Below are 18,652 nucleotides of genomic sequence, written 5' to 3' on the forward strand. Positions count from 1 at the left end.
TTCCTGCTATAACGGTACAATATCATAAAATGTGGGAAATGTTTAGAGTAAATGAGGGAGAACAAGGAAATTGTGATCGTCCACCAGCACCCCATTACCCTTCAAAAAAATTTTTTTTTTTTTTTTAGAATTTGTTGTAGCTCAACTGTGTTATTCTACTGGTGTGATTCTTTTACTAGCTTGACTTGACTAGCTACATGATGTGTTTTATGCCCATGTTGCCATGTTATAGAGCAGACCAGAATCGGTGAGGATTTTTATCCACAGATGTTAAAATACTGGAAAATCTCACAACATGATGGCGCTAAGAAAGAAAGGCAAAATAAGTGAGTTTTCCACTGAAAACGAGAGAGTTGAGAGTATGACGGAGCGTGATGTAGACGAATCGATGTCTGGGATATAATTAGTAGGTCACCTGCAGGCACCGTGGCCAAATCGGACTCATGGGACACAGGTCGTGACACTCGAAGGCATCATTGCATCAATTTGCATAAAAGAACGACCCGCAACTGCGAATCGCTTCTCGTCGTTCGCTGGGAAGAGCCGTTCAAAAGAATCAATTCGTTCGCGAACGTCACATCTCCACTCACCTCTTTGGACCTGCTCGGAAGAAATGGAAGCCACCCCCGGTCGTCGGTGGTAGTTTTTGTATATAGCTTGTGAACAACTAATTCACAGGTCACGTACCCCAGCTGTCCGTGTCGGCGTCGTCGCTAAAGAAAGACGGTGAGTGCTTCATCTGGACCGGGATCGTTCCTGTAGGTCGTCCAGCGCCTGCGTCGCGGCCTCCCGGCTCTCCTGGAACTCGAGCTCAGAGGCTCCAGCAGAAGGCCGCGTGTTTTTTTAAGTACTGTCCCCCAAAAGGAACCGTCTGTGTCGCACTAAGAGCGAAATATTACCGAGACTGTTAGACAGACGAAGGACTATATATGTCGCTAACAAAACTGTTAAGTCATCGTACTGTTCGGTAAGCTAGCGTGGTGCTAGCTTACCAGCTAACTGAAACTATTAATACATTCGCCACATAGAGGTAATAAAACTCAAACACATCACATTTATCCAGTCCGCTGTTTAAAGTGTTAAATGTGGGTCTGGTTCAGTAAAGTGGGTTGACATTGTCGCTATTTTCTATAATGTTGAAGTTTGAGCTAGCGGCCTAACAGGCTGAAATGCTAGCTGCTGGGCTACACGGTACTGCTGACCTGCTGGAGCTTGTTTGTGACTAATAATCAACACACGTCTGCTAACACTGCTAGCTTAGCTTCTGGGGCCGATCGTGTTTGTCTGTGGACTCGATCACGCTTTCTTTAGGTCAAGTAGTTGCTGTTTTGCTTCGGCTTTGAGGGGTTAAAGGTCAAAACAGGTAGCATGAAACTGAACTTGATGATAATAATTCCTTCAAAACAGCTAGTGTTTTTTTTGTAATGACTTTTAGGAATTGTAACATTTGACCTCAAGTGCCGGTGTTGTCCGTCGTTGTTTATTTTCTTACAATGTTGAGCTGCAGTTGAATCACATTTCACTTGAGTTACTTTAATCATTTGTAAGTCGTCTGTTCGATCCTCTCTCCATCTGTGCTGTTGCTCTTTCAGAGGCTTAAGGGGCGTTTACACTTCCACAGGCTTGGTCCCCTCAGTGGTATGTAATTTTGCCTACCAATGACTAGAATAGTCATAAACAGGTGTGAAGTATGTCTACATGTTAAAATGTTCACAATTTGTGACATGCAATATTTTCTGTGAACTAGTCACAAATGCAACATGAACGCACCACAAGCAATGTGTGTGGTGTGTATCAAAGCTCGTCTCATTCATATGAATGAGTTAACTTCCCCACACGTCTCATTCCCATCTTCCCCAAAGTCATGTCTTCGAGTCAGCGTTTCCTTCTGCACATCGTCAGCTGCCTCTTTTTTTTTTCTAGATTGCCTCCTTCCTGCTCATTGGACCTTCTCTATCTGCAGCTTACATATCTGCTTGTCTTTGTATGTTTGCTTGAATGAACCTAAGTAGTTTTTCGTACTCGCTGACATCCAATGGTCTCAGTTCGCCTGGTTTTATCGTGTTGATGTCTGGTGTCTGCGAATGCACCATTTGTATTGTTACGAGGAGATGCGTTTAGGAGTTGAAAATGCATACATGGTGTTGGGATCCCACTCTTGTTTCTGTGTTAGGGTAGGAATAAAGTCAGTTGTATGATGGGGGGGCTACACATGTCTCCGTACACCCTCATAAAAGTAGTGGCTTACCATGATACGCATGTTAATTGCTGGAAAATAATTTAAGAAATGTATATAGAAATGTATATTTTGACAGCCCTGGCTTAAAGACAACTCTATGTGGTATTTATCAACTTAGCAGCTTTGTCTCGTTACCTTATGCCTATGTTATTTCTGCTTATTTCATATCTAAAATGTGCCCAAAAAATGAGTTGCTTTCCACAAATGGCCCCCGGACACCCCTGGTTTATGTATTCCAGCTGGAAGACCAAGTATTACCAAACTATAGAAGAGTGTGTCTTTGCTCTGTCTTCTGAGCGTGACCGCTATCATGACGTCCGCTGGTCAGGGGGTGTTTTGCGTGCTTCCACACCATGCCTTTCATGATGGAATTAATGCATGCTCCCTGGGCTTGTGGAGGTGCCCTTAAAGTCTGGCTCTCCAAATGCACGACACAGGAAACACTACTTTTTAATATGTACTGCGTCGGTTTTGTTCCGTTTTCAGGCAATAAAACATTGTCATGTCATGACTGCCAAAACACAACTTTTCATCCAGAAGCATGTAAACGTGGCCTAAGCCGCCGTCCAAAGAAATAACAATCAGAACCTTTCAAAGTAAAAGCTGAAACGATGACTGTAATGGATTGTGTCTTTGACAGCTGCTCACACTTCATGTCCCGCAAGCCCTTACAAGAGTGACTCGCCTTCCTGGTTGCTTGGATGAGTCCCAAACCGCGAGTCCAGCGGAAGCAGTGATTGGCCGCCAGCCAGACCACGTAGCCAGCGGCCTTCCAGGTGAGAGGTCAGCTGACCTTCAAGAAGTTTAAAGTCTCAGCCTAATTGTACCTGCAATACGTGTGTGTGTGTGTGTGTGTGTGTGTGTGCAGGCGAGCCATCATGGCAGACGTGGACCCAGACACCCTGCTGGAGTGGCTCCAGATGGGTCAAGGCGACGAGCGCGACATGCAACTCATCGCTTTGGAGCAACTCTGCATGCTGTTGCTCATGTCTGACAATGTGGACCGCTGCTTTGAGACGTGAGTGCGTCCGTCGCTCGCACGTGACTTCACAGTGACTGTGTAGCCAGCTGACCTCAACACCGCGTCTCTTCAGGTGTCCCCCTCGGACCTTCCTCCCGGCGCTGTGTAAGATCTTCCTGGATGAGAGTGCTCCAGACAATGTGCTGGAAGTGACGGCGCGCGCCATCACCTACTACCTGGACGTGTCTGCAGAATGCACCCGTAGGATTGTAGGTGTGGACGGCGCCATTAAAGCGCTCTGCAGCCGTCTGGTGGTGGTGGAGCTCAACAACAGAACCAGCAGAGACCTGGCTGAGCAGTGCGTCAAGGTAGGTTGCGTGACAAATATGCTGTTGTTGTCAGGAAGTCACAAAGTGACACTTGTTAGCATGATGGATGTCAACCGTCACCACATGCTAGCAAACTTTTGTTGGTCTTGTGTGCATCAGATTTGTCATTTTATCGTTGTCATACCAATCTATGACATGAAATCGGAGGAAGTCATGTGACCTTGTGTCAACAGCCGTCTCGGTTGTGTTTGTGCCAGGTCCTCGAGCTGATCTGTACCAGGGAGTCCGGTGCCGTTTTCGAGGCGGGCGGCCTGAACTGCGTGCTGAGCTTCATCAGAGACAGCGGCCACCTGGTGCACAAAGATACGCTACACTCGGCCATGGCGGTGGTGTCCCGCCTCTGCAGCAAGATGGAGCCTCAAGACTCGTCTTTGGAGACCTGCGTGGAGTCTCTGTCCAGCCTTCTCAAGCATGAAGATCACCAGGTAGCACAATGTGACGTCAGCATTGACTTGACCTACTCTGACCGACAGCGTACACCTGTAGGGGGAGCAGTGGTGCTTCAGTGAAGGTCATGATTGTGTGATGAATGCTTCAGGTATCAGACGGCGCTCTGCGCTGCTTTGCTTCATTGGCGGACCGCTTCACCCGACGAGGTGTGGACCCTGCCCCTTTAGCCAAACACGGCCTGACGGAGGAGCTGCTCTCCCGCATGGCAGCTGCCGGCGGTGCCGCGTCGGGTCCCTCCTCAGCCTGTAAGCCCGGCCGCACGTCGACGGGCGCTGCCCCTTCAGCGCCCGACTCCAAACTTAGCAATCAAGTGTCGACCATTGTCAGTCTCCTGTCCACGCTCTGCAGGGGCTCCCCACTCGTCACGCACGTAGGTCACATGTCTGCAAACTAGACATCCGAACACATCGAATCACTTATTTTGACTCCTTCCTGCTCTGGTCCTCAGGACCTGCTGCGCTCCGCTCTGCCAAACTCCATGGAGTCTGCCCTGGGAGGGGACGAGCGCTGTGTGCTGGACACGATGCGGCTGGTCGACCTGCTGCTGGTGCTCCTATTTGAGGGCCGCAAGGCCTTGCCCAAATCCACGGCCGGATCCTCGAGTCGCATCCCTTGTCTGCGACGCTTGGACAGCTCGGGAGAAAGATCCCACCGACAGCTCATCGACTGTATCCGCAGCAAAGACACAGACGCCCTCATCGACGCCATCGACACGGGAGGTAAGTGCTACATCTGTTCAAAAAAAAACAAATTTGTGAAAGTGTACATTTATATTTAACATTTATATTCAACTTGAATGTTTTGATGGTCATATACTGGTTGATTAAAAAGTTCCAGAACTCTGGCACCCTCATTTAAACCATGCAAACGTTTATGACTGTATAAAAGCATCGCAATTGAGTCGTTAGGAACCAGAATCGGAATCGTTCAAATTCAAACGACGCCCAACCCTAGCAAAACACCCTTATTGGCACTTGAAATAACAAACTGTTTTTTTTTCAGCCTTTGAGGTGAACTTCATGGACGACGTGGGTCAGACGCTGCTCAACTGGGCCTCGGCCTTTGGCACGCAGGAAATGGTACGGAGACCACATAGACCAGCACGGAGATTCTAAAAGTCTCATCTTGACCCCGCTCATTTTCATTCGGGATTTCAGGTGGAGTTCTTGTGTGAGAGGGGTGCTGATGTCAACAGAGGTCAAAGGTCATCCTCGCTGCATTACGCTGCATGCTTTGGACGGCCTCAAGTAGCAAAGGTCACTAGTCCACATACGCCGTTTTGTAGACCCTTTTATCCGCAGCCGGTGGTCTAAATGATTGCGTGTCTTTCGGCGTACAGACTCTGCTGCGTCACGGTGCCAACCCTGACCTGAGGGATGAGGATGGAAAGACTCCCCTGGACAAGGCTCGGGAGCGGGGGCACAGTGAAGTGGTGGCCATACTGCAGTCTCCTGGTGAGTGTGTGTGTGTGTGCGTGTATGCAGCTAGTCCTGCAGGCAGGTAGTCATGTCGGTGTCTGCATGACAGGAGACTGGATGTGTCCGGTCAACAAGGGTGATGACAAGAAGAAGAAGGATGTCAACAAGGAGGAAGAGGAAGGAGGCGAGCCCAAAGGGGATCCAGAAATGGCCCCCATCTACCTGAAGAGACTGCTGCCTGTTTTTGCACAAACCTTTCAGCAAACCATGCTGCCTTCTATTAGGTGAACCGACCCACTCAGTCTTTAGACTCACCAGAACCAGCACACTCAAGTGTGTGTGTGTGTGTGTGTGTGTGTTTTAGGAAAGCCAGTCTGGCTCTGATCCGGAAGATGGTCCACTATAGCAGTGAGGTGTTGCTCAAGGAAGTCTGCGACAGCGAGACGGGTCACAACTTGCCCACGATCCTGGTGGAGATCAGTGCCACTGTGCTGGACCAGGAGGTAAGCCGCAACAACCGACCTTGCATTGTAGGCATTGAGTGCAGACCCCAAATTAACCTGTGTCTTTTGTCAGGACGACGATGATGGACACCTCCTGGCCCTGCAGATCATCAGAGATCTGGTGGACAAAGGAGGAGACGTCTTCCTGGACCAGCTGGCCCGCTTGGGAGTCATCAACAAAGTATCCACACTGGCTGGACCCGCATCAGATGATGAGAACGAGGACGAGGTCAAACCTGAGAAGGTTTGTATCAGGAAGCGTCTCACGCGGTGCACATGATTTCCTGCTCCAACACGCGTGTTTGTGTGCATGCAGGAGGAGGAGGTGCAGGAGGACGCGAGGGAGATCCTCCAAGGGAAGCCCTATCACTGGCGGGACTGGTCCATCATCAGGGGGAGAGACTGTCTCTACATCTGGTCGGATGCTGCCGCCCTCGAACTTTCAAACGGCTCGAATGGATGGTTCCGCTTCATCCTGGATGGGAAGTTGGCCACCATGTACTCCAGTGGCAGCCCCGAGGGGGGGTCCGACAGCTCTGGTGCACCAGCGCACACACACACCAATGACCTCGATGCCCCCTTTGTGAGTGGTTTGTAATCTCTCGTTCATGGCGTTCCCGCAGAGTCCCGCAGCGAGTTCCTGGAGAAGCTTCAGCGTGCGAGGAGCCAGGTGAAACCAGTGACATCCAGCCAGCCCATCCTTTCCAGTTTGGGTCCCTCCAAGCTGACGGTGGGAAACTGGTCTCTGACGTGCCTGAAGGATGGTGAGATTGCCATCCACAACTCGGATGGTCAGCAGGCCACCATCTTGAAAGAGGACCTGCCGGGCTTTGTTTTCGAGTCCAACAGAGGAACCAAACACTCATTCACTGCAGAAACGTCTTTGGGTAAGCGCAGGCATACCCTGTAGAGTTACTTGGCTCTATTGAAGACGCCGTCTATCTAATCTTCTGCCGTCTCTGCAGGTTCTGAGTTTGTGACGGGATGGACAGGAAAGCGAGGCCGCAAGCTGAAGTCCAAACTGGAAAAGACCAAACAGAAAGTAAAGAGCATGGCCAGGGAACTCTATGATGACCACTTCAAGGCCGTGGAGAGCATGCCCAGAGGAGTGGTGGTCACCCTGAGGAACATCTCCACACAGCTAGAGTCCTCCTGGGAGCTGCACACCAACAGACAAGTCTGTAGCCACGACCGGCAGCAGCACGGCGACATAAAAGTCACACTCTGACCTGAGGCGGTTTGTGTTTCAGTGTGTTGAAGGGGAGAACACCTGGAGGGACCTGATGAAGACGGCCCTGGAGAACCTCATTGTGGTGCTGAAAGATGAGAACACAATTTCTCCGTACGAGATGTGCAGCAGCGGCTTGGTGCAAGCACTCTTCACTGTGCTCAACAACGTGAGTCATTCTTGACGTACTTTACTACGATGTGTGTGCGTACGCATGCACACGGTCACTCACACCTCCTACGTGGTCTTCTTTAGAGCGTGGACCTGGACCTAAAACATGATTGTAAGCCTTTAATGGAGAGGATCAATGTCTTCAAGGCGGCTTTCAGTGAGAATGAAGATGATGAAAGGTAACATTATTATTATTATTATTATTATGATTTAGTTTTTCTATGTACTGTAAATCAACGTGTGCCTGTGTCCAGCCAACCAGCTATTGCCTTAATCCGTAAGCTGATTGCTGTCCTGGAGTCGATTGAGCGCCTTCCCCTGCACCTGTACGACACTCCTGGCTCCTCCTACAACCTACAGGTGAGACACAGTCGCTCCCTCTTGACGGAGCGTCATCTTCATTGTGATGCCGTTTAGATCTTGACGAGGAGGCTGCGCTTTCGCCTGGAGCGAGCACCAGGCGAGACGGCTCTGATTGACCGTACGGGGCGCATGTTGAAGATGGAGCCCCTGGCCACCGTGGAGTCACTGGAACAGTACCTGCTGAAGATGGTCAGTTGAGGTCTCCCTCCACACAAACATGCACCAGAAGCCGAGTTTGACAAAGTCTGTCTTCTCTTCTTGCCGCAGGTCGCAAAGCAGTGGTACGACTTTGAGCGCTCCTCCTTCATCTTTGTCAGGAAGCTAAGAGAAGGTCAGACTTTCACCTTCAGACACCAACACGACTTTGATGAGAATGGCGTCATCTACTGGGTCGGAACCAATGCCAAGTAAGTCCGGTTCAAGTAAGCCTCGTTCTGACCCTGCATAAGCCTTGCTAATGTGATGCACTCCTGCTTCCCTCAGGACGGCCTACGAGTGGGTCAACCCTGCCGCCTATGGTCTGGTGGTGGTGACCTCATCAGAGGGACGGAACCTCCCTTATGGCCGTTTGGAGGACATCTTGAGTCGGGACAGCTCTGCCCTCAACTGTCACACCAACGATGACAAGAATGCCTGGTTTGCCGTCGACCTGGGCCTCTGGGTCATTCCCTCGGCGTACACCTTGAGGCACGCCAGGTAACGACACAAACGGCCACACTTTGATGCGTGCCTTGTAATAAAATGATCAAAATACAACTTCTGCAGGGGTTACGGGCGCTCTGCATTGAGGAACTGGGTGTTCCAGGTGTCCAAAGACGGTCAGAACTGGACCACGCTGTATACACACATGGACGACTGCAGCCTGACTGAACCAGGGTAAGGAACCAGTGTTCACATAGCAGCCATCTCCTTCTCCAGACTTTTACGATGAAGTTTGTTGTGTGCGAATCCAGGTCGACCGCCACATGGCCTCTGGACCCATCCAAAGACGAGAAACAGGGTTGGCGACACATCAGAATCAAGCAAATGGGCAAGAACGCCAGCGCCCAGACCCACTACCTGTCTTTGTCCGGCCTGGAGCTCTACGGCACCGTTACTTCCGTATGCGAGGACCAGCTAGGTGAGCACACACTCGCCGGCCCCTTTTGTCTGCCGCGCCCACATCAACCCACTCTGGAACCTCCAAAGGTAAAGCCGTGAAGGAAGCTGAGGCCAATCTTCGACGCCAGCGTCGCCTCTTTCGCTCCCAGGTGATGAAGTACATCGTCCCCGGAGCCAGAGTCGTCCGTGGCATTGACTGGAAGTGGCGTGACCAGGATGGCAACCCGGCCGGCGAGGGCACCGTCACTGGGGAGGCCCATAACGGTAAGACCGCCATGAAAGGTCTATCATAAATAATGTTGTGCTTGGTGAGTCACGTTAAAAAAACAAAACAAAACAATGATGTTAAAATTGAGTTGGAGGAATCGGAAAGAATCACCTCGAGTTCTTCAGGTCCAGAAAGGTTTGGATCCCTCCACGTTCAGAGGGCGGCCAGCGTGCCGATGTCACATGATCATAACTTGCCGATCAGCTTCACAATTTAGTTATCGTACACACACGTGCACGCACACTCCAGCCACTCCTCCGCTTCATCTTCTTCAGGCTCCTCGTCGGCATTCTATGATGTCGTGAATGACGATGAACCGAGGCTTTGTCACAAATGTTCTACCCCTTGTGTGTGTTCCCTTCACTGGACCAAAGCGGTGTTTGTTTAAGGCCCCAGTGGGACCCTCACTGCAACTATAAGGGAGGTTTGGTCCAAAGTCGCTTGGTCCAGTGTGTGTCTACGTCTCTGCTGTCTGCGCCTCTCTCTCGCTGTCGCCGCCTCTCTGCCGGGTCTCTGACATCCATTCGTGCGTCTCCTCCTATCTCTCTGTCCATCCAGGCTGGATTGATGTAACCTGGGATGCTGGCGGCTCTAACTCTTACCGTATGGGCGCTGAAGGGAAGTTTGACCTCAAGCTTGCTCCAGGGTACGACCCTGAGTCGGCTGCCACAGCGCCGTCACCCAAACCTGTCTCATCCGCTGTTTCAGGCCCCGCCTTCTCCACGGTGGGACACTCCTTGACCCCGGCAGCCAGTGGCGGCACCACCACTACCTCTTCCTCCTCGCAGCAGCAGTCGTGGAGCAGTCTGGTGAAAAATAACTGTCCAGACAAGGGCGGGGCCTCGTCGCTGGGTGGAGCCAGCTCCTCCAGCAGGAAGGGCAGTAGCAGCTCTGTCTGTAGTGTGGCCTCCTCCTCTGACATCAGCCTCAGCTCCTCGCTCGGCCTCCCCGCCGGAGGGCTGCGGCCGGACAAGAGGGTTGAGGGGCTGCTGCTGGACCAGGGTTCTGGGGTGGGTGGACTCACAGGAGGCGGGGCCGGCTCTGAGGGCCAGCAGCAAGAACCTATTGTGGTGCTGTCCTCCGCCATGGAGGGCGGGTCCGGTTCCGCGTCCAGCTCGGGCACCATCACCGCAGACGCGGCCGCCCCCGGTGAAGAAGGCCGGAACAAAGACCCATCCGACGACCCGGCGACGGCCATCTCCATGGGGCTGGTGAGCGTGAGCTCGCCTGACGTCAGCTCTGTGTCCGAATCTCCGAGCAAGGACGTGCCCTCCCAGAGGCCTTTGTGCTCGGCTGCCAATGCCCGCCTGTCGGTCAGCTCCCTGCTGGCGGCCGGCGCCCCCATGAGCTCTAGTGCCAGCGTGCCCAACCTCTCGTCCCGCGAGGCCAGCCTAATGGAGTCGTTTGTACGCCGCGCGCCCAACATGTCGCGAACAAACGCCACCAACAACATGAACCTGAGCCGCAGCAGCAGCGACAACAACACCAACACGCTCGGGAGGAATGTCATGAGCACGGCCAGTGAGTCACATGACCACACTCACGCCATTGGTCAGCTGACGGCCGCTTAACCACCCGATCCTTGTTTGCAGCGTCCCCGCTCATGGGCGCTCAGAGCTTTCCGAACCTCACCACCACTGGCACCACCTCCACCGTTACCATGTCAACCTCCATCGTAACCAGCAGCAATAACGTCGCCACAGCCACCACTGGCCTGTCAGTGGGGCAGTTGCTAAGCAACACCTTGACCACCAGCCTGACATCCACGTCCAGCGAGAGCGACACGGGACAGGAAGCGGAATTTTCTCTCTATGGTCAGACTTCCCATCCTGAGCAGGCCACGCCAGCCAGGCAGCCTTCATACTGTAACTTTTCTTTCACGCAGACTTCCTGGATAGCTGTCGCGCTAACACGCTGTTAGCTGAGCTTGACGATGAAGAAGACCTTCCAGAGCCTGACGACGACGATGATGAGAACGAAGACGACAATCAGGAGGACCAGGAGTATGAGGAGGTGTTGGTATGGAGTAATACTTTTTGTTTTTAATTTTCAAAACAAACAAAAAAAGCAATTAAACATGCTTTGCTGTAGGAGGAGGAGGAGTACGAGACCAAAGGAGGTCGGAGGAGGACGTGGGATGACGATTTTGTACTAAAGAGACAGTTTTCAGCTTTGGTCCCTGCTTTTGACCCCCGACCTGGAAGAACCAATGTCCAGCAGACCACTGATCTGGAGATCCCTCCGCCAGGTGAGCACCAGCCGACCTTTTTAAACCTCCAGCCTAAACAACGTGTTTAATTCACTCCTTTTGTATCAGGGACTCCTTGCTCTGAGGTGCAGGAGGAGGTGGAGTGTGCTCCTTCTCCTCATCTGGCCCTTACCCTCAAGGTAGCGCACTTTTTGATGGATTTATTGTACAAATAAATGTATTCATACAAATAAACTTGCTTGTGTGTGTGTGTGAACGCGTCCAGGTGGCGGGGCTGGGCACGACACGGGAGGTGGAGCTTCCTCTGTCCAATTACAAGTCCACCATCTTCTTCTACGTCCAGCGACTGCTACAGCTCTCGTGCAACGGCGCCGTCAAGACGGACAAACTGCGACGCATCTGGGAGCCCACATACACGTAAAATAAGATCCGACGAGGCAAAAGTAGCCAAGACGCCGTTGGGGTGTTGATGATGTGTTTTTGACAGGATCATGTACAGAGAGCTGAAGGACGCCTGCAAGGAGAAAGAGAGCGACAAGATGGTGAACACACACATCTCCAAATAGAAAAGAGTGCGCGTTGTGTTGACGGTTTGTGTGATGTCTTCAGGACTTCTGTGAACACAGCGTGGGTGGCAGCGGTCTGAGTCCGAACTCGCTGTTGTCCAATCAGAGCAGTGACATTCTGGGATGCAGCCGAGAGACGCCGCAGGCCAAAGCGGGCTGCAGTCAGAACACGTGTGGCGTGGAGGACGTCCTGCAGCTCCTCCGCATTCTCTACATCATCGGAGGAGACGCTGCCTCTAACGCACGCACACTGCAGGAGGGTGAGAAGACCTCGCTGGCTTCGGGCGACGCCCACATGTCACATTCAGAATACACAAGGTCGTATTTCTTGTGTGCAGACGCAGATGAGCTGCAGTTCAATGCAGCGCCGGAAGAGTTCACCAGCAAGAAGATCACCACAAAGATCCTTCAGCAGATCGAAGTCAGTTCATGACCGGTTTTCTCCACACTGTTTGTTTTTGCTCATGCATGTTTATTTTATTTTTTTTTTCACCCCCACCCTCAGGAGCCGCTGGCGCTTGCGAGCGGTGCACTTCCTGACTGGTGTGAACAGCTGACATCCAAGTGTCCTTTCCTGATCCCATTTGAGACCCGACAGCTCTTCTTCACCTGCACTGCCTTTGGAGCCTCCAGGTGATGACCTCGGAAGGTCACGTCCAGCATCACGTGAAATGCATCACCTCAACCCGTGTGTCTGTGTGGGCAGGGCCATCGTTTGGTTGCAGAACCGGCGCGAGGCCACCATGGAGCGCTCTCGCCCGTCTACCACGGTGCGCAGGGACGACCCTGGAGACTTCAGGGTGGGCCGGCTCAAACATGAGCGCGTCAAAGTCCCGCGAGGAGAGGCCATGATGGAGTGGGCCGAGTCCGTCATGCAGATCCACGCCGACAGGAAGTCTGTGCTTGAGGTGAGAAGTCGCCCCAATCTGGGCGGTGTCATGTTTTCACGATGACTCCATGCAGTGTAAATGTGCGCTCAGGTGGAGTTCCAAGGAGAGGAGGGAACCGGCCTCGGTCCAACGCTGGAGTTCTACGCTTTGGTGGCTGCAGAATTCCAGAGAACATCACTGGGAATCTGGTTGTGTGACGACGACTTCCCTGATGACGAGTCACGACAGGTCTGATGCTTTTGGCGTTTTGACCTCCCATGAATGAATAAAACGTAGCAAGAAAGTCGTGATTGAGATTTGTGCGGACAGTCGAACTCGAATATGAATGTTGATTTCATGAGAAGAAAAGTCTAGCCTGTTAGTCTTCGGATTAAGTTTTTGACGTCTTCTTCATGTGCATCATGCCGTGACTTGTGTCCTAGGTGGACCTGGGCGGTGGCCTGAAGCCTCCGGGTTTCTACGTGCAGCGTTCATGCGGTCTCTTCCCGGCACCGTTCCCTCAGGATAGCGAGGAACTGGAGCGCATCACCAAACTCTTCCACTTCCTGGGTGTGTTCCTGGCCAAGTGCATCCAGGACAACCGTTTGGTGGACCTTCCCGTGTCTCAGCCCTTCTTTAAGTTGCTCTGCATGGGGGACATCAAGTCCAACATGAGCAAGCTGCTCTACTCGTCACGCGGCTCACCGCAAGGTCACGACTCGGAGCGGCCGCTGCTGTCCGATGTGCAGTCGCAGGCGTCCACCGAGGAGAGCCAGGAGACGTACTCCGTGGGCAGCTTCGACGAGGACTCAAAGTCCGAGTTCATCATGGACCCGCCCAAGCCCAAACCTCCTGCCTGGTACCATGGCATCCTCACCTGGGAGGACTTCCAGCTGGTCAACCCCCACAGGTGAGACTCCTGCTTCGTGATGGCGCCTGGAGGGCGATAACCCCACTCTCGCTTCCTCTCCTCACAGGGCCAGCTTCCTGAAGGAGGTCAAGGAGTTGGTGGTCAAAAGGAGGCAGATCCTGGCCAGTAAAAATCTGTCCGAGGATGACAAGAACACAAGACTGCAAGACCTGATGCTGAGGAACCCCTTGGGCTCTGGACCTCCCCTCAGCATAGAAGACCTGGGGTAAGATGACATGATTGGCGGACGTGGATGTCACGCAGAACTTTAGCTTCACTCCCAAGCAGAGGACTCATGAGGTCATGTCTGACTGTCTCCATGAGCAGGTTGAACTTCCAGTTCTGTCCCTCTTCCAAAGTTCATGGTTTCTCGGCAGTAGATCTCAAACTAAACGGCGATGATGAGGTAAAAACCCGCGGCTGATGTTTGAATGGTAGCCATGGTAATCGTGATGCTGATGATGCTGATTCTGCATAGATGGTGACCATGGAGAATGCGGAGGACTACGTGGAGTTAATGTTTGACTTTTGTATGCACACGGGAATCCAGAAACAGATGGAGGCCTTCAGAGGTAAGTGCAGACTCGGACACAAACATGTGCACAGATCGCCTCCTTACGTCTCCTCCTCCTCTTCCTCCTCCTTTTCAGAGGGATTCAATCGAGTGTTTCCAATGGAAAAGTTGAGCTCGTTTAGCCACAAGGAGGTGCAGATGATCCTCTGTGGGAACCAGTCACCTTCATGGACTGCTGATGACATCATCAACTACACTGAGCCAAAGCTGGGTTACACCAGAGATAGGTAATTATTGGACATACACGTTCTCTCAATCAGTGTGGAAGTGGTACGTTTTCGGCTTCTTTGTCCTTCTTCCCCACTTCATTTGAAACGGAGTTTTTAGACTCTGTAAAAAGTAAATTGGAGAATCTAACGAGTTACACTAGAATAATAGGAGTGTAAAAGTGACTATTGGGGTGTTATATCATGTCTAGAGGGCTCTAATCATGTAAAAACACGTATTTAGAAAGTCATTAACAGGTTTTCTATACTCAAAGCTATGAAAACATTCCGTTTGTTATTAATATTAAATCCTACTTTGTGGAAATCCACTTATCGGGGTCAAGTCTGCAACCAATTAACCGCGGTAAACGAGGGATGACTGTATATCACAGTCAAAGCTTTTAAATGTACCTTAAATTGTCACACATGGCTCCAGAATCCAACATGTCCTGCACGTCACTTAACTCTGAGCGAGTGGATGGACCCTACGTCCAACTCTTACTTCAACACTGTCCTTTAAAACATTGGCATCGAACACCGCAGCACGACGGTGATTTTCACACGCGCTTCTCTATGCAGCCCCGGCTTCCTGCGATTCGTCAGAGTTCTGTGCGGAATGTCGTCGGACGAAAGGAAAGCCTTCCTACAGTTCACCACTGGCTGCTCCACGCTGCCCCCTGGAGGCCTGGCCAACCTGCACCCCCGCCTCACCATCGTCAGGAAGGTAAGGGCAATACCCAGTCCTCATTTATATACGCCTTAAGACCGGTTGAAAAATGTACATTTTGTACTGTTGGATCTTAAAGGGACAGTTCAGGTTTTTTTGACATTAAGTTGCATGACGGCAGTGTAGTCCATCAACGGTGACTTGCACCGCACTTGGTTATGATTCTGTTGAGTCATTGGGGTTACTTAAGTAAGGAATTTTACTTCTTAGAACAATACGTGTGTTGCATCTGTCGTAGCCGTTGTATGCGTTCCATAGCGGATGCGAGGATCGCAGCCATTTTCATCACATTGACATCTGATGGCGTGCATTATTATCACATACTACAGTATTAATTGGCCCTGTACACTAGAAACCGCCCATGAATGATACGGGAAAAAGGCCGAAATGATACTGTGTTAATGCCCAGGGCAGTGATACTGATAAACTATAGAGTTTAACCATGTCAGTATCAGCCCCCGTAGCTGTCCAATCAGAGCGCGCTGCTCTGGTATCGTGCCCGTGAAACAACCAATCAGAGAACAGTGCACGAGGGTTTGTTTTGCTGCCGTCTGTGCTCTGTCAACATGTCAGCGGTTGACACTCCCGGTAGTGTCAAAAATAGCAAACAGAATATTAGAAATGGAACGTTTTATCACCATTAATGAGGAGGACACTCTTGAAATGATCGAAAAAAACTAAAAATGCAAATACAAGTCAGAAAACCAAGGGCGACTGCAACTGCAAGAACGAACGAAGACTGGTAGAAAGTACTCCCCCGCCTGAGTTGGACAAATACGTGTCTATGTTTATTGTAACGTCGTTGCCGACGCTATGGAAAGGACACGACTGTGATCGCTAACAAGCTTTTGTTACACAACAATACTGGCTACTGTCGGCCGTAACCACGCCGTTGCAACCACCGCCAGCAACGCAACAGTGCTTCCTCAACACGACACGCCCCCACCCCTGGTGCATTCACAGTCACGCGGAACAGTGATTCACGTTACATGATGGAAAAACGAAAGTATGTGATAATAAGCTCATGATTAAATAGTATGTGATAATAAGATCATCACATGGTTTGTCTGGTATCAGGCCCCGTATCATGCCCCCGCGTGCTAGAATCTATACTGACACTTGGGGGCATGATACGGGGCCTGATACCAGACAAACCATGTGATAACCTCTAAGTACGACACCTGCTGATTATTTTTTTCTTGCGTACATGCAGTCTGAGGTTTGCGTGTGTACGATATTATTCATTTGGAATCCATCGATCCCGGGACTGCTGTGGATCTGATTGACTGACTGCTATCGACTCCTCCCTTTTCAGGTGGACGCCACAGACTCCAGTTACCCGTCGGTCAACACGTGCGTTCACTACCTGAAGCTTCCGGAATATTCCTCCGAAGACATCGTGAGGGAGCGTCTCCTGGCCGCCACCATGGAGAAAGGCTTCCACCTGAACTGACCTGCATGTTTCATCATTGTCATCACAGCTAGGGGCGGAGCCTTCACAGCCCGCGCTGTTCTCTTCCTCACCTCGTCCGCTTTTCTCATCCTCACCCATCTGGTGCATGTATGCGTGTGTGTGTGTGTTTGCTCCTTTTCAGTTTGTACGGCAGCATTTTTTTTCTTTTGTTTTTATTGCTTTGTGTGTGTGTGTGTGCGCGTGCGTGCTGGTTCTTTCCATAGACACAAACACTGGTCATGTGCGAGGCACATTTGAAGAGAGAAACAAATTTCCTGTATTTTCTTTGTATATTATAAACATTTATTTAACTCAAGTTGCAGTTTGAACTGAACAGATATTTTCAAACGTGTTTGCTCCAATAAAAAAAAAAAAGATCATTAAAATGTTTGCAAAGTAGCAAGAAACTGATCTCCTGTTCTTTTGGAATGGCCACCAGAAGGATGACATCCAAAGAAAAAAAATGTAATTAATGTCACTTTCGTTCCTCCATCGTTTGGAACGCCACCATCTGGCTTCCTGTTGGCGTCAACCGTCGGTCATCTTATCAAGCGCCGTGAGCGGTGACAGGATGCTGCTCTTGTTGGTCTCTGCGATGTGTCCATTCTGGATCATCTCATCCAGGATGACGTGGACTCGGTCCAGGTTGAACATGATCTGACATGATTGGAGTCGAGGAAGGTGAGCCCACAAGTGACGGCCATTTTCAAAAAATAGTCATTTGAGGTAATATCTATACAATTGCATCCAACAGTGTTCTAAGAGGGAAACTTTTTTGCCTTTGCCATCACACACACTGATGAGTAACTGACAGGTCACATGACTTGGAAGGATACATCCAGTTCGCTCTGTTGGGACACAAACAGGAAGTCAGATTATAATTTATAAACTCAACATCCAGCATTGGAACACCCAACTCACCACTCGGCTGAAGTATTTATCCAAAACTTCCACAAAGTTCTGCAGCAGCTCATAAACTGACAGTTCGTTCTGCGGAAGAAGACACTTTTAGTCTCCGTGCTAAGATAGGCTAATGCAGTATTAGCTCAATAAGAAGGACCTCATCTTCTGTGATGCCCACCACGATGTAGAGTGCAGCATACTGGCGGAACACCAGTTTGAAGTCTTTGTATTCCACAAAGGAACACTGCCAACGAGAACGGCATGAACATGGCAGCATTACCTGACCTGGACCGGAAGTGGGTGTGCATTACCTGGTCTCTCTTACGGCTCAGACAGCATCGGACCACATCGGCCTCCAGCGCCGCACGCTGGCTGAGCTTGACTGGCTGGTAGTACCTGGATAGACGAGTCTGACCCTGGCGGTTCACCATCAGGATGAAGGTGATCATCCTCCAACTGGACCACAAAGCTGATTGGTTAAGTGCATTCAACAAAACCTTCTGAAGGGTTGAGGTGATGTCACTTCCGCTTAGTGGTTTTAGACTTCCGGTTTGGGTAGTTTTTCATGAAAACAGAATTATTAAAACACGACATGTTTTACTTTTGTCAAGACTTCCAGGGTACACACAAAATTCTACAAGAGAGTGAGCGGACTTACATTTACACTGGATGTAACCTCCACCTTTCAGCAGTATTAGCCACTGTTTACAAAAACATTGTCAACTAGCTGTCTGCTGTTAGCCCACACAAGCTACATTGTCTTAATCAGATTAGGTCAAATAGTGACAGTCAAATCGCTACTGAGAAAAATGTTAAATTGTCATTAAAGACAGACATTCGACACAAGTAGCAGGATAACGATATTCTTTAAAATAACTAATCAAGCGCTGAAGGAACGAGCTGAGCGTTTTTGCTAGCCAGCTAGCCAGACTTTTACGCGCATGTCATGTTCGCTCTCCAAGTAGCGTTCCAGGAAATTTGTGTTTCGTGTATTCGACCATTATTTACATAAAATGCAAACGTCTCTTGGTGATACACATTTGATTAGGGTAGCAGTCTCTTGGCATTTGGTGGGTCGTGGTGGCTCTTTTCAATGTAGTTTTTATTAATTTTCCCCTTCAGCTACTTGTGCGCCGCAGTCCAT

General features: G+C 50.5%; 2 protein-coding genes across 4 annotated transcripts; one reads left to right on the forward strand and one right to left on the reverse strand.

Moving 5' to 3' along the window:
* The first annotated feature begins 531 nt into the window (after positions 1–531).
* LOC131140074 (E3 ubiquitin-protein ligase HECTD1-like) lies at positions 532–17,012 on the forward strand. Its single transcript, XM_058090164.1, has 44 exons — positions 532–726; positions 2,880–3,015; positions 3,108–3,257; positions 3,334–3,568; positions 3,787–4,014; positions 4,128–4,409; positions 4,488–4,758; positions 5,042–5,118; positions 5,197–5,295; positions 5,379–5,493; positions 5,567–5,741; positions 5,822–5,960; positions 6,034–6,204; positions 6,277–6,499; positions 6,584–6,847; positions 6,926–7,137; positions 7,211–7,357; positions 7,444–7,538; positions 7,614–7,719; positions 7,777–7,911; positions 7,990–8,129; positions 8,206–8,418; positions 8,488–8,598; positions 8,676–8,842; positions 8,911–9,087; positions 9,650–10,612; positions 10,684–10,905; positions 10,977–11,110; positions 11,183–11,339; positions 11,409–11,479; positions 11,566–11,717; positions 11,788–11,842; positions 11,910–12,126; positions 12,205–12,287; positions 12,372–12,499; positions 12,573–12,774; positions 12,847–12,984; positions 13,179–13,645; positions 13,713–13,871; positions 13,973–14,051; positions 14,124–14,217; positions 14,296–14,446; positions 15,005–15,149; positions 16,468–17,012. The coding sequence occupies exons 3-44, from the start codon at positions 3,118–3,120 to the stop codon at positions 16,603–16,605; spliced, it is 7,677 nt and encodes a 2,558-aa protein (XP_057946147.1). The 5' UTR covers positions 532–726; positions 2,880–3,015; positions 3,108–3,117; the 3' UTR covers positions 16,606–17,012.
* On the reverse strand, positions 16,786–18,476 carry LOC131140077 (AP-4 complex subunit sigma-1-like). Of its 3 annotated transcripts, none has more exons than XM_058090168.1 (6): positions 18,167–18,476; positions 17,820–17,964; positions 17,666–17,752; positions 17,527–17,595; positions 17,442–17,453; positions 16,786–17,262 (listed from the first exon to the last, which is right to left on the reverse strand). In XM_058090168.1, exons 2-6 carry the CDS (start codon positions 17,955–17,957, stop codon positions 17,134–17,136), a joined length of 435 nt encoding a protein of 144 aa, XP_057946151.1. In that variant the 5' UTR covers positions 17,958–17,964; positions 18,167–18,476; the 3' UTR covers positions 16,786–17,133. The 3 variants fall into 3 exon arrangements, with proteins under 3 accessions (XP_057946151.1, XP_057946152.1, XP_057946150.1); XM_058090169.1 differs by having other exon boundaries at positions 17,820–18,051; XM_058090167.1 differs by having other exon boundaries at positions 17,820–18,476.
* Positions 18,477–18,652: the final 176 nt, after the last annotated feature.

Source organism: Doryrhamphus excisus, chromosome 13 (assembly GCF_030265055.1).
Source record: "Doryrhamphus excisus isolate RoL2022-K1 chromosome 13, RoL_Dexc_1.0, whole genome shotgun sequence".
NCBI classification, from domain to species: Eukaryota; Metazoa; Chordata; class Actinopteri; order Syngnathiformes; family Syngnathidae; genus Doryrhamphus; species Doryrhamphus excisus.